The sequence below is a fragment of the Halichoerus grypus genome, chromosome 2, assembly GCF_964656455.1.
Source record: "Halichoerus grypus chromosome 2, mHalGry1.hap1.1, whole genome shotgun sequence".
NCBI lineage: Eukaryota > Metazoa > Chordata > Mammalia > Carnivora > Phocidae > Halichoerus > Halichoerus grypus.
The window spans coordinates 169,347,575-169,362,425 of record NC_135713.1 but is presented as its reverse complement, the minus strand read 5'-3'; the positions used below and the strand labels follow the sequence as shown (position 1 = coordinate 169,362,425).

The window sequence follows — 14,851 nt, the reverse complement described above, 5'->3', positions numbered from 1 at the left end:
CGGCAACGTCTCCTCCGGCTCCTCCCCCGGCCTTCCTCTCCCCGCCTCGGCCCACCCTTTTTTTCCAGTGTCCTGTCCCGCTGAAAGCGGACTTTGAGCCTCCCCCGACCGGCGCGGGGCGCCCTAGGTCAGAGCTGGCCGGAGTCAGAGCCTCCTGCGCGGGGAGATCAGCTCGCCCCCAAACGCTAGGAACCCGCTGATGTCCCAAAGACCCTTTAGCTTGATGCCTCCCCCCCCCCCACCACCGCACACACCCTGGCCTATTAAAACGCAACCCCGACAGCCCTTGAGAGAAGAAGAAAGAGAGGGTTCGGTTCAAGAACTTTTTTTATGAGAATGCGCCCACTAGATGTCACCCAGCCACTCCAGCAAGTAGTAAAGGATTAAAGAATACCCGGTGCACATAACTTTAAAAATACCGATGCTGGGGCTTCGCTCCCAGAGAATCTGGTTTCATCGTCTGGGGTGGAGCCCGGCGCCGGGATTCTTAAAACACCTCCCCGGGGTGATACTAACGCGCAGCCAAAGTTGAGCGACCCCTAGACTTTTCAAACAGCTGTTACAATGCAGAACTGTGCCACCGTCTCCTTACTGCTCTCTGCTGCCTGAAAGCACATTATCCAACAGGCATCCGGACAAAAATATTAGAAAGTCTGTTTTCTTGAGGTCGCGCGCCTTGGGTTCGCTCCCTTCCTCCTCTCCTCTTATTCCAGTCCCAAGCTCATTACAGCATGAAAACGTTGGAGCTGGAAGAGCATCACATCCTCCCCAAAGCCCCAAAGAGGCAAGGGAACTTTCAGGTTTACACAGCAGTAACTGAGTGGCAGAGACCAGAACCCCCCACCTCTCTGTTGAAATGAACTAACGATATCTCATATTTTATTTCACCCCATCTTGCCTGGCCCCGAAGTAGGTACTAGATAATACAAATTTGTGGCTATTTCCAATACTGGAAATGACAAGTAGTGTTCAATAGAACTACCTGTTAGGCTACTCTTTGAAGTTTCCAGCTCTTTCCAGCACCTGGTGGGATTGGCGCTTCTCTGACCCACTTGAAACATGCAGAATACTTGTTACCTTTCCACCAGCTTAAAAAGCTAGTGAGTAAGTCGTTGTATCCCTTTCTGCCAAATGCCCTGACTATGGAGTTGAAGCCATCATCTGGTGGCGTGGGTTTCTGAGTGGCGAAGATGAGCAGACCCCCTGCAGACCCACACTAGAACATGTAGTAAAAGAGAAAAATGAACTTGAGATATGTTAAGCTTATGGAAGTTTAGTGGGTGCTGTGGCATCAGCATAACTTAGCCTATCCTGATGTATTACCTGGATTTTGTTCCGAAGTCTCCTCATTGGTGGTAAACTGTTTCGCCATGCCTCTCTTTTCTGAAATACAGGCACAATACCAAAGACACATGCTTAAGTTTTCCATCTTAAAATATAAAATCTCCTTTAATAGAAGCACCCCTCTAGCCACGTCTCCTTCTCTATTAGACACCCAAGTTTCTTGAAAGAGTAGATTAACCAGTGGTCTTCAAACTTTTTCTTGGACAATTCCTAAAAGTTTCCTGCAAAAGCATGCAGTGGTTACCAGAAAGGGGTAGGGGTGGAAATAGCCCAGGGGTAAAAATACATGAAGGAGTTCTTCATTTACACTGGAAATTTTCTCATTCTTTCATCTTCTTGAATTTGCATTTCTATTCCACTTTCTCCAGGGAACTATGTTCTTCCTTTTCTATGTTTTGGAATAGTTTGAGAAGAATAGGTATTAACTCTTCTTTAAATGTTTCGTAGAATTCAGGATGCCTGGGTGGTTCAGTTGGTTAACCCTCTGCCTTTGGCTCAGGTCATGATCCCAGGGTCCTGAGATCGAGCCCAGCATCGGGCTCCCTGCTCAGCTCCCTCTGCCTGCCTCTCCCCCTGCTGATGAGCACTCGCTCTCTCTCTCTCTGACAAATAAAATCTTAAAAAAAAAAAAAAAAGAGGGGCTGCCTGGGTGGCTTAGTCAGTTAAGCGTCTGCCTTCAGCTCAGGGTCCTGCTTCTCATTCTGCCTCTGCCTCTCTATCTCTCCTGAATAAGTAAATAAAATCTTTAAAAAAAATACAATACTCTTAAAAGAGAGAGAGATGGGGAGCAGGAGCAGGAGGGGCAGAGGGAGAGGGAGAATCTCAAGCAGACTCCATGGCTGAGCACAGAGCCTGACTCGGGGCTCGATCTTAGGATCATGAGATCATGACTTGAGCAGAGCCCAAGAGTTGGACGCTTAACCAACTGCGCCACCCAGGTGCCCCCCCAAAGGAATTTTTATAGGTTAAAGTAGACTTACAGGATCCTGGGGTTTGGGCTAAGATTGCCTTTTGCCCTTAACAAAGTACTAACCTTGAGGCAGCTGAATTCCTAGAGGAAGGTCACTCTGCCTCTTTAAAGGCGTTGTCAATGGGCTGTAAATAGTAAGGAAATTTAATTTTTCTTTTGCCTTTGTTTCCCACATCATTGGAGTTTTGTTTGTTGGGAGTTTTTTTTAGTACTGATTCAATTTCTTTGCTGGTTATAGGTCTGCTCAAATTTTCTATTTCTTCCTGTTTCAGTTTTGGTAATTTATATATTTCTAGGAATTTATCCATTTATTCTAAGTTTTCTAATTCCACAGAATGATATTCTAAGGCAATCTATTTTATGCATGAAAGTCTTATCACTTTGTAATCACTTTTATCAATTTGTAATAATTCTCTACAATAAAAATATGTATATATGTTGAAATTTTAAATCTGTTTTACTTCCTATAACAAAAAGGCTCTTCTTAAACTTTTCTTCCAGATTGATTTATCATTAAAATTATTATTAGCAGGCAGGGCACCTGGGTGGCACAGTCAGTTAAGCGTCCAGCTCTTGGTTTCCACTCAGGTCATGATCTCAGGGTCATGAGATCCAGCCCCGAGTCAGGCTCCGTACTCAGCTCGGAGTTGGCTTGGGTTTCTCTCTCCCTTTCCCTCTGCCCCTCCCTGCTCATGCTCAGTCTCAAATAAATAAATAAATATTTTAAAAACTTATTATTAGCAGTCAATCAAAACAAGTATAAGTTTATATAAATAATTAGTAAACAAAAAGTCAAAATTGTATTGGAATTACAGCTCTTAATGAGATGGATGGGCTGGTTTCTTTTAAAAACAATCTGTGGATGAACATTACTTTTTTCTCCAGCTTTACTGAGATATCTCAATTGACATATAACATAGTCTCTAAGTTTAAGATGTACAATATGATGATTTATTTAATGCACATACATATTGCAAAATGATTACCATAATAAGGTTAGTGAACACCTCCATCATTTCACATAATTACCTTTTTTCGAGGTGGATGAGAACATTTAAGATGTACTCTCTTAGCAACTTTCAAATATATAGAATAGTAAACAATAGTCACCATGCTGTACAATAGATGCCCAGAATTTATTCATCCTATAAGTGGAAATTTATACTCTGTCCTACATCTCCCCATTTTCCCCCACTTTCCAGTCCCTGGCAACCACCATTCTACTGTGCGTTTCTGAGTTCAGCTTTTTTAGATTCCATGTGTGAGATCGTACAGTATTTGTTTTTCTCTGTCTGATATATTTCATTTAGCATAATGCCCTCAAGGTGTGTGAGTGTGTGTGTGTGCATGCGTGCGTGTGTGTACATTTTCTTTATCCATCCATCCATTAATGTAGACATAGGCTGTTTCTATGTCTTGGCAATTGTGTATTATGCTGCAGTGAACATGGGGTGCAGACAGCTCTTTGAGACAGTGATTTCGTTTCCTTCAGATATATACCCAGAAATGAGATTACTGGATTATATGGTAGTTCTATTATTATTATTATTATTTTTATATTATGTTCTGTTAATCACCATACATTACATCATTAGTTTTAGATGTAGTGTTCCATGATTCATTGTTTGTGCATAACACCCAGTGCTCCATGCAGAACGTGCCCTCTTTAATACCCATCACCAGGCTAACCCATCCTCCCACCCCCCTCCCCTCTAGAACCCTCAGTTTGTTTTTCAGAGTCCATAGTCTCTCATGGTTCGTCTCCCCCTCCGATTTCCCCCCCTTCATTCTTCCCCTCCGGCTATCTTCTTCTTCTTTTTTTTTTAACGTATATTGTATTATTTGTTTCAGAGGTACAGATCTGAGATTCAACAGTCTTACACAATTCACAGCGCTCACCATAGCACATACCCTCCCCAATGTCTATCACCCAGCCACCCCATCCCTCCCACCCCCCACCACTCCAGCAACCCTCAGTTTGTTTCCTGAGATTAAGAATTCCTCATATCAGTGAGGTCATATGATACATGTCTTTCTCTGATTGACTTATTTCGCTCAGCATATCTATTATTATTTTTTGAGGAACCTCTGTAACTGTTCTCCACAGTGGCTGCACCAATTTACATTCCCACCAGGAGTGCCCAGGGGTTCCCTTTTCTCCTCATCCTGGCTAATACTTGTTATCTCTTATCTTTTTGATAGCTATTCTTACAGCGAGGTGATATCTCATGGGTGTTTTGATTTGCATTTCCCTGATGATTATGATGTTGAGCACCTTTTCATGCACCCATTGGTCATTTGTACATCTTCTTTGGAAAAATATCTATTTAGGTCTTCTGTCCATTTTTAAATTGTATTGTTTGGGTTTTTGCTATTGAGTTATTTGAGAGATGAACATTACTTAACAATAAAATAAATTATATTCCTATTTTTTGTTTTTATAAATGTTAGTGCTGAGGAACCTTGTCCACATATATAAATGACAATGTCACACATTTAGTTGAATACTTTCTGAGATCAAAAAAAAAAAATCACACAGTGATCCATCATCAGAAATTACTTAGTAATCTCTCAGCTGACCAGATTGATTCGATTTTCCTTCAATTTTTCTTGAGCACAAAGAATTTGAAACTACCTGTATTTCAAAAATCATTAGAAGTATTCGCTTTCTTGGGGAGCCTGGCTGGCTCAGTTGGAAGAGCAAGCGACTCTTGATCTTGGGGTCATGAGTCTGAGCCCCATGTTGGGTGTAGAGATTAAATAAATAAAAACTTAAAGAAAAAAGAAGTATTCACTTTCTCATTTTCTGAGAGGTATGCTGACAAGACTTTGCCAAGGCTTACCAAATTACTATCAATTAAACCACTCTTTTATGAGTCACTTAGTTAAACCTGTTATACTCAAAAAGGGCTAGAAAAATTAGAATATTATTCATTTAAATACACCTTTATCAATCTGATATTTTTTGGAAAGATACTTTTCTATGCTTGAAATATATTTTCTTTAAAATTTGGGACCTGCAGATTTAGCTTATCCAATTTATGCAAAATACTTGCCACATAACCTAAGTGGCAGGGCCAGTTCTCAAGTCAAACCAGTCAGGCAAGTCAGATTCATTTTCTGTCAGAGAATCTGACATCATTGTTAAATTCAAATAGATGTGTTAAGGGGTGACTGGGTGGCTCAGTTGGTTAAGCGTCCGACTCAGATGAGTCGGGCTCCGTGCTCAGCGGGGAATCTGCTTGAAATTCTCTCCCTCCCTCTGCCTCGGCCCACCCCCCCCCCCCAGCCCATGTGTGCTCTCTCTAAAATAAATAAATAAAATCTTAAACACACACACAAAATAGATGTGTTAATACACATCCCTGTGACACTTGTTCTAATGTTAACTTAGGTGGGAAAGGACAAGATCCTAAATTTGCGCACTGGATGAAATAAGGTACAACCATCATTAACATCTACGAGAGTCTTGTTTTGCTCTTACTGGATTCCTTCCAGTTAGGGGAAAGAGAAGTCATTAAATGAACATCATCCTTATTTCCACTCCACTTTATATGAATTCAAAACATCCAAACATAAGCCCAAACACACCATTTTTTTAAAATTTTTTTATTGTTATGTTAATCCCCATACATTACATCATTAGTTTTAGATGTAGTGTTCCATGATTCATTGTTTGTGCATAACACCCAGTGCTCCATGCAGAACGTGCCCTCCTCAATACCCATCACCAGGCTAACCCGTCCTCCCACCCCCCTCCCCTCTAGAACCCTCAGTTTGTTTTTCAGAGTCCATCGTCTCTCATGGTTCATCTACCCCTCCGATTTCCCCCCCCTTCATTCTTCCCCTCCTGCTATCTTCTTTTTTTTTTTTCCTTAACACATATTGCATTATTTGTTTCAGAGGTACAGATCTGAGATTCAACAGTCTTGCACAATTCACAGTGCTTACCAGAGCACATACCCTCCCCAGTGTCTATCACCCAGTCGCTCCATCCCTCCCACCCCACTCCCACTCCAGCAACCCTCAGTTTGTTTCCTGAGATTAAGAATTCCTCATATCAGTGAGGTCATATGATACATGTCTTTCTCTGTTTGACTTATTTTGCTCAGCATAATACCCTCCAGTTCCATCCACGTCGTTGCAAATGGCAAGATCTCATTCCTTTTGATGGCTGCATAATATTCCATTGTATATATATACCACCTCTTCTTTATCCATTCATCTGTCGATGGACATCTTCGCTCTTTCCATAGTTTGGCTATTGTGGACATTGCTGCTATAAACATCGGGGTGCACATACCCTTTCGGATCCCTACTTTTGTATCTTTGGGGTAAATACCCAGTAGTGCAATTGCTGGATCATAGGGTAGCTCTATTTTCAACTTTTTGAGGAACCTCCATACTGTTTTCCAGAGTGGCTGCACCAGCTTGCATTCCCACCAACAGTGTCGGAGGGTTCCCCTTTCTCCGCATCCCCGCCAACATCTGTCATTTCCTGACTTGTTAATTTTAGCCATTCTGACTGGTGTGAGGTGGTATCTCATTGAGGTTTTGATTTGGATTTCCCTGATGCCAAGCGATATTGAGCACTTTTTCATGTGTCGGTTGGCCATTTGGATGTCTTCTTTGGAAAAATGTCTTTTCAGGTCTTCTGCCCATTTCTTGATTGGATTCTTTGTTCTTTGGGTGTTGAGTTTAATAAGTTCTTTATAGATTTTGGATACTAGCCCTTTATCTGATATGTCATTTGCAAATATCTTCTCCCATTCTGTCGGTTGTCTTTTGGTTTTGTTGACTGTTTCCTTGGCCTTGCAAAAGCTTTTTATCTTGATGAAGTCCCAATAGTTCATTTTTGCCCTTGCTTCCCCTGCCTTTGGCAATGTTTCTAGGAAGAAGTTGCTGCGGCTGAGGTCGAAGAGGTTGCTGCCTGTGTTCTCCTTTAGGATTTTGATGGACTCCTGTCTCACATTGAGGTCTTTCAACCATTTGGAGTCTATTTTTGTGTGTGGTGTAAGGAAATGGTCCAGTTTCATTCTTCTGCATGTGGCTGTCCAATTTTCCCAACACCATTTGTTGAAGAGACTGTCTTTTTTCCATTGGACATTCTTTCCTGCTTTGTCAAAGGTTAGTTGACCATAGCGTTGAGGGGCCATTTCTAGGCTCTCTATTCTGTTCCATTGATCTATGTGTCTGTTTTTGTGCCAGTACCATACTGTCTTGATGATGACAGCTTTGTAATAGAGCTGGAAGTCCGGAATTGTGATGCCGCCAGCTTTGCTTTTCTTTTTCAACATTCCTCTGGCTATTCGGGGTCTTTTCTGGTTCCATACAAATTTTAGGATTATTTGTTCCATTTCTTTGAAAAAAGTGGATGGTATTTTGATGGGGATTGCATTGAATGTGTAGATTGCTCTAGGTAGGATTGACATCTTCACAATATTTGTTCTTCCAATCCATGAGCATGGAACGTTTTTCCATTTCTTTGTGTCTTCCTCAATTTCTTTCATGAGTATTTTATAGTTTTCTGAGTACAGATCCTTTGCCTCTTTGGTTAGATTTATGCCTAGATATCTTATGGTTTTGGGTGCAATTGCAAATGGGATCAACTCCTTAATTTCTCTTTCTTCTGTCTTGTTGTTGATGTATAGGAATGCCACTGACTTCTGTGCATTGATTTTATATCCTGCCACTTTACTGAATTCCTGTATGAGTTCTAGCAGTTTTGGGGTGGAGTCTTTTGGGTTTTCCACATAAAGTATCATATCATCTGCAAAGAGTGAGAGTTTGACTTCTTCTTTGCTGATTTGGATGCCTTTTATTTCTTTTTGTTGTCTGATTGCTGTGGCTAGGACTTCTAATACTATGTTGAATAGCAGTGGCCAAACACACCATTTTTAATGCCAAACTTTGTCACCCACAAAAATCTGCAAAAAACAAAGGAAGTCATAAACCCTGACCTCCATGCCTTAAGAAGACTTCACTGGCACTGTTAAGAGAATAAAAAGCTACAGATTGGGGGAAAATACTTGCACATCCCATGTCTGTCAAGGACTGATATCAAGAATGTATAAAGAACTCTCAAAACTCAACAATAAAGAAAAGAAACCATATAATTAAAAAATGAGGGGCGTCTGGGTAGCTCAGTCAATTAAGTGTCTAACTTTGGCTCAGGTCATGATCCCAGGGTCCTGGGATCGAGCCCCCTGCTCAGTGGCGAGTCTGCTTCTCCCTCTCCCTCTGCCCTTCTCCCTGCTTGTGTTCTCTTTGTCTCTCTCTCAAATGAATAAATAAAATCTTTGTTTAAAAAGTAAATAGGGGCACCTGGGTGGCTCAGTCGTTAAGCATCTGCCTTCGGCTCAGGTCATGATCCCAGGGTTCTGGGATCAAGCCCCGCATCGGGCTCCCTGCTCAGCGGAAAGCCTGCTTCTCCCTCTCCCACTCCCCCTGCTTGTGTTCCCTCTCTCGCTATCTCTCTCTCTGTGTCAAATAAATAAATAAAATCTTTAAAAAACTAAAAAAATAAAAAATGTTTAAAAAAATAAAAAGTAAATAAATAAATTCTTAGAAAATGAGACATGGGGGCGCCTGGGTGGCTCAGTCATTAAGCATCTGCCTTTGGCTCAGGTCATGATCCCAGGGTCCTGGGATCAAGCCTCACATCGAGCTCGCTGCTCAGCAGGAAGCCTGCTTCTCCCTCTCCCACTCCTCCTGCTTGTGTTGCCTCTCTCCCTGTCTCTCTCTCTGTCAAATAAATAAATCTTTAAAAAAAAAAAAAAGAAAAGGAGACATGGATAGAAAGTCACTTCTCCAAAGATACAAGGTTGGCAGATAAGCATAGGAAAAGATGTTCAGCATCACCAGGCACTGGGGAAATGCAAATGAAAACCACTGGGATACCACTACACATCTACTAGAACTGTTAAAATTAAGAATACTGAGAGTGTCAAGTGCTGGTGAAGATGTAGGGTAACTGGAATTCTCTGCCTGGCTCAGTGCCGTCAAGGGTAGGGCATGGGACTTCTGGGCAGAGTGCCTGGACATTGCTAGTGGGAATGTGAAAGGATCCAGCCACTCTGGCAGACAGCTTGACAGGTTGTTATAAAGTTAAACATATACCTACCATATGACCCAAACGCTCCACTCCTGGATATTATTGCGTGTACCAATAATTCATTCATATTTATTGCTGAGTACTATTCCACGGGATAAGCAAACCATGGCACATCCATACAATGCACTACGACTCAGCAATAATAATTGCTGATACACGCAATGACTTGGATGAATCTCGAAGACATTATACTGGTTGAAGGAAGCCAATTTCAAAAATTACATATGAATGATTCCATTCATAGGACATCATCAAAAATATAAATCTGGGCTGCTGAAGAACAGAGTTGTGGTTGCAGGTGGCAGGGGAAGGGTGTGGCCATGGAGAGGTAGCACCCGGGAATATTTGAGGTGATGTAACCATTCTTTATTCTGATTGTGGTGGTAGTTACAGGAATCCATACATGTATTAAAATTTATAGAACAGTACAAAAGAAGTCAATTTTAGTATAGTAAAATGTAAAAAATAATGTAAAAAATAAAATTTAAAAAGGAGACTTGTCACTCCTATTTCAAACTATCTCTTTATTTGGCATCCCAATGATTTTTATTGCCTTGGAGCAATGTAAGGTTTAAGGTGGGTAAGAGGTATGGCTTGCTTTTCTGAACAGAAGAAGGATGTTTAAGAAAGAAGAGGTGGGAAGGAGAGCTGGTGTTCTGTCTCAGACACAGGCCCACAATGACACTTTGGGGCTTGTGATTTATGCAGTGGCCTCCCAGTTGGTCTCCCCGCCTCCTTCCCACACTTTACTTGTTTTCCTAAGTTTCAAATCTGATCATGGACTTTGCTTCTTAATGCCAAGTAGCTTTGTGACTGCCTGTTTACTTCTTTCTCTCTAGACCGAGCTCACGGGTAGTGAAAAAGGCAGATGAGTACACTGACCCTTAATACACAACCCAGCAGGTGCCGAAAGAGACATTTTCAAGGTGCTTTAGGGGCTAGAAGAGGACGCACCCCCTTCTCCATCGGGGCTGTCAGGAAGCCTCCAGAAAGACACTCCATTAATGCTGTTTGTCCTCTGGTGGATCCGTAGGAAAACCCCATAAAAAGCAGAGACTCTATTAAACACCCTCCAGACCCTCTCGGTCTCCACCAAAATGAGGAGAGCACACCAAATGTTGTTCTGCACGTGACTTGAAGGACAAAGAGTCATAGAGCAGGGACCTCGGTGATCTATTTCTCTAACACTTCAGCCATTCCAGATTTCTTTCAGTTCCTCTTTCTCATCTGAGGGCCTTTGAACAATTTCTGCCCTCAGACGAGCGTTTTCCTCACCCTCTTCCTGTTGACTAACCTCCAAATATCTTTAAGTTTTCAACTTCAACATCACTTTCTGGAGGGGATGGAGGCCCCCATCTCCCCCTCAGTTAGGGGAACCCCTATGTTGCAAGCTCCCACAGCGGTCTGTACTTCCCTTTCTGAACACTTGTGGCATTGTCCCACCCCGTGTAAGGGTTGCCTTGTTGCGGCCTGTCATCTGTGAAAGCAGGGACCATCTGGTTCCTGCCCCATTCCCAAGGCTTGGCACAGAGCCTGGCACCTGGGAGAGGCTCAAAAATACTTGTCGCTTCCATGGAATTTCAATAGTTAGTTTACCTTCCTCATCTGAAAGAGGAAGACCAAGGCATGTCGGTGGGAGAGTGAGGTTTCTGACCATTTCAAGTTAGCAGCCAGGCCAGAGCTGGCTCGCAGACTGGAGAGCTCTCTGCCCTGGGGTCCGGTGGAGCTGCCTCCTTGGCTTGCTTCTTTGCTTCTGAGTAGGACAGTAATCAACTGGGACATTGGTTTTTGTGTTCTTGGTGGGTTTTTTTTTTGTATTCTCTGGGTTTTCACTTCTTCTAAAATGTGCACAAAGATGAGACTTTCCCAAGAACTGTTTTGATTCATGTAGAGAACACACTGCTTTTGAAGAGTGGGAGTGGGTGTTTCTTTAAAAATTACCCCAGCTTCCAAGTGTTTAATCTGAAACACTTTTGAATCTTTAGAAAATTTGCACCAATAGGACAACAAAGACCCATCTCTACTTCATCTAGATTCCTCTGTTGCTAACATTTTGCATAGCGGCTCGCTTTTTCTCTCTCTCTCCCTGTGTGTGTGTGTGTGTGTATACATATATATATATATATATATACACACACACAGGAAGTAAAGGCTGTGCATCTTACTGAGGAGGTTGAGGGGCGTCAAGGGGCGGGAGAGGACATCCTGAATATATATATATATATATTGCGGCCTGTCATCTGTGAATCTGTCATCTGTTGACTAACCTCCAAATATCTTTAAGGTTTCAACTTCAACATCACTTTCTGGAGGGGATGGAGGCCCCCATCTCCCCCTCAGTTAGGGGAACCCCTATGTTGCAGGCTCTGTCTTCTATACACACACACACACTACACATACATATATATATATATATATATATATGTATGTATATGTATATACTCTCTATATATACATGTACACATACACTTATTCTTTGTTGACCCATTTAAGAGTCAGTTGTAGACTAAAAATTATTACATTTTACCCCTGAACACTTTAGCACGTATCCACCAAGAACAATGAGCAATCTTCTACACAAATACAACATAGTTCTCAGTCTCACAACATGATTAGCTAATATACATCCATATTCAAACTTCCCCAGGTATGTCAATTATGTCCTTTATAACTGCTTTTTAAAAAATCCAGGATCCAGGGGGTGCCTGGCTGGCTCAGTCGGTGGACCGTGTGACTCTTGATCTCAGGGTCGTGAGTTTGAGCCCCATGTTGGGTGTAGAGATTACTTAAAAATTAAAATCTTAAAAAAAAAAGAAGCGTAAAAATCCAGGATCCAGTCAAGAATCATGAATTGCATTTTGTTGCCTCCTTCGTCTTCTTTAATGTAGAAGTTTCCTCACTACTTTATCTTTCATGATACTGACACTTTTGAAGAGTCCAGGCCAGCCATTTTACAGAATGTCCCTCACGTGGATTTGTCTGATTACTTCCTCATGGTTAGATCCAGAATCAACATTTTTTCTCTTTGAGCAAACATGCCACTCGCATGACACAGTGGGTGGCTCTCTGTTGGAGTGTCTTCAGTTCAGAGGTCCGGGGCCTTGAGGTCATGGGCCAGATCCCCAAGACACCCCCCCCACCCCCCGCCAGGCTGGACAGTGGGAAGGCCCAGGGAGCCAGCAGGGAAAGGCCAAAGCTTCAGTCTTGGCAGAGGTCATGGCCAGCCATGGCTGCTGATGGCGGGGCACTGCTGCGGGGCAACCAAGGCCGAGCTGAGAACTTGTCCTTCCTCCCACGAGCTCCGCGTGACCAGTGGCCAGCTCCTCAGCCAGGGCGCCACCTGCTGCCGTGGCCAGTCTCCGATGATGCGGCTGCCAGGGGAGCAAGAAGAGAGCTGAGGTGATAACCGTGCCAGTGTAGTCCTACTGGAAAGAAATGACAGCACGGGGACAGGGGCACAACGACAGAGAACCAGAATTAAAAAACCAACTGACGGGGCGAGAGACAGAGGGGACACACCCCAGAGTAGAGAGTGAGAGACACAGAAGCAGAGAGTCAGACATGCAGGCCCGCAGGGACAAAAAAGCACCAGCTGCGGGGCTTCACGAACAACTTCCAAGTCTGTTTCTCAGGCTCTTCGGCTTTAAGATTTTGGAAAGTGAAAAGCGGGTGGGTTTATACTGGTCTGACTCAAAGGGCACAAGGCTTTCTCCTAAGGGGCCATGTGGGGTCACCTCCTCCATCTGTCCTTTTCCAAACACAGAACTTCTTCCTGGTGCCCCCAAACCAGGCCCCAGGCCAGAAGTTTCCTGCTCTGGCTCAGAATGTCTTCCCATTATTCACAGGGTTGTCAGCAGACAGAAACCTACTTGTCACACATCTGGGGCGAAGGGGAGGAGGAGAGAAGCAGACAGAAGGGACGACACAGAGAAAAGAAGGGCACCAAAAACAGCCTTCCCTCTGTGAGTGGAGAGCAACCCAAGACCCCAGGGGTTGCCCAGCGGGTATGACCGTAGCTAATAAAAACAGGCCAGGGTTTCTCACCCCGAGAGGGACTGGTGGGGGGCGGGTAGCTAACGGGGTAGAGCTCCCCACAGACGAACTGTATGTGGACAGAGAGGGCTTCCTGGCAACAATGTGCACCATCTGTACTTTTCTTTGGCAGGAAGAGAAGAAAATGTTAAAAGCACAGTGGGGAGCCATGACCCCGGTTTCAGGGCTCCCAACTGAACCCTGTGAGGCCCCTGTTCTGTCTTCTGCCCTTGGCTGAAAGAACAAAGCTCAGGCTGTGCATCTTACTGAGGAGGTTGAGGGGCGTCAAGGGGCGGGAGAGGACATCCTGAAAACTCTCCAGCCATTCCCGCTGCTCCTTCTCGCTGGGGCAGGTGAAGATGAATCTCCGCTCAGGGGTGACAATCGTGAGGCCGGCTTTCCAGCGGTTCCCTCGGATACCCTTGGGCAGGTCCTCATAGACTCCATACCCCTGCTCGTTGCTCCCAAGAAAAACCTGGCCCTGTTCAAAGGCATCCTGAAGATAGAGGACACTTGGTCATCAGAGGCCACACCTGGGACAGACGGGCACCTGCAGCCCAGACATCCCCCAAGCTCTATTTTAGGAAGAGTTGTTTTATGTGTGTAGTGAGGGTCTCTACTGGGGATCTCTGCTTGGTGGGACCTGGAATTTGAAAGGCTACAAAACCATAAAAGAAAACACACACGTGATCTGTTAAAATGATACTTACTTAACATTATGGGCAGCTTGCTATGCACCAAGAATTCAAGTTCTTGACCTTAAGTAACTTATATAATCCTCATGGCAACCTCTGAGGAAGGCACTGTTATTAAGCCTATTTTCCAGAGGAGGAAACTGAGGCACGGAGAGCTAAGCGCTCTGCCCAAGGCATAACACTAAGTGGCAGGACTGAAAGTTCTAAAGCCCACAGTCCTAACCACTAGCCTCCCGGTGAGAAGTGAGCCCTGGAGACAGGAAGAGGAGGAACTACATTTTTACAATGTTTACATTGTAAACTATAAGTGTTACAATGTTTAACTACACTGGCAGCAGTTTGGATACACAGAGGACGCCCTGAAGGCGGAGGAGAGTAGCTCTGTGCACAGGAGATGACAGAGACGAGCAAAAGTGGAGGTGTGTTCCTCACCAGGTTTCTCCCACACTGCAGCTTCCCCATAGTCCCTGGCTAGCCAGACCCCACCTCTGTCTGCGGGTGTACTAAAAAGGGGCCGGCAGTGGCTCTTACCAGTGGGTTCTTGTAATAGAGTAGCCTCCGCTCCTGGGGATCCAGGGCACACCACCTTTTCTTGAAAGGTTCTCTCTGCTGCAAAAGAGGGAAGCTCAAACCAGGGCCAGCCAAGTGGGGAGCACAGAGGTCAGAGAGCTGGCCAGTCCCTTAGCCGACAGCCAC

The 14,851-nt window shown here is 43.9% G+C and overlaps 1 protein-coding gene across 8 annotated transcripts in view; it reads right to left on the bottom strand.

The window, feature by feature from the left end:
- Positions 1-9,772: 9,772 nt before the first annotated feature.
- ADAP2 (ArfGAP with dual PH domains 2) overlaps positions 9,773-14,851 on the bottom strand; it is a 32,219-nt gene continuing 27,140 nt past the window's right edge. For 3 of the 8 annotated variants that reach the window (XM_078063386.1, XM_036116905.2, XM_078063391.1), the window contains 3 exons: positions 14,687-14,764; positions 13,728-13,956; positions 9,773-12,850 (listed from right to left, as the gene is read on the bottom strand). In XM_078063386.1, the coding sequence (XP_077919512.1) occupies positions 12,753-12,850; positions 13,728-13,956; positions 14,687-14,764 (405 nt within the window). In that variant the 3' untranslated portion in view covers positions 9,773-12,752. The other 5 variants (XM_078063369.1, XM_036116906.2, XM_078063371.1 and 2 more) reach the window with 4 other exon arrangements.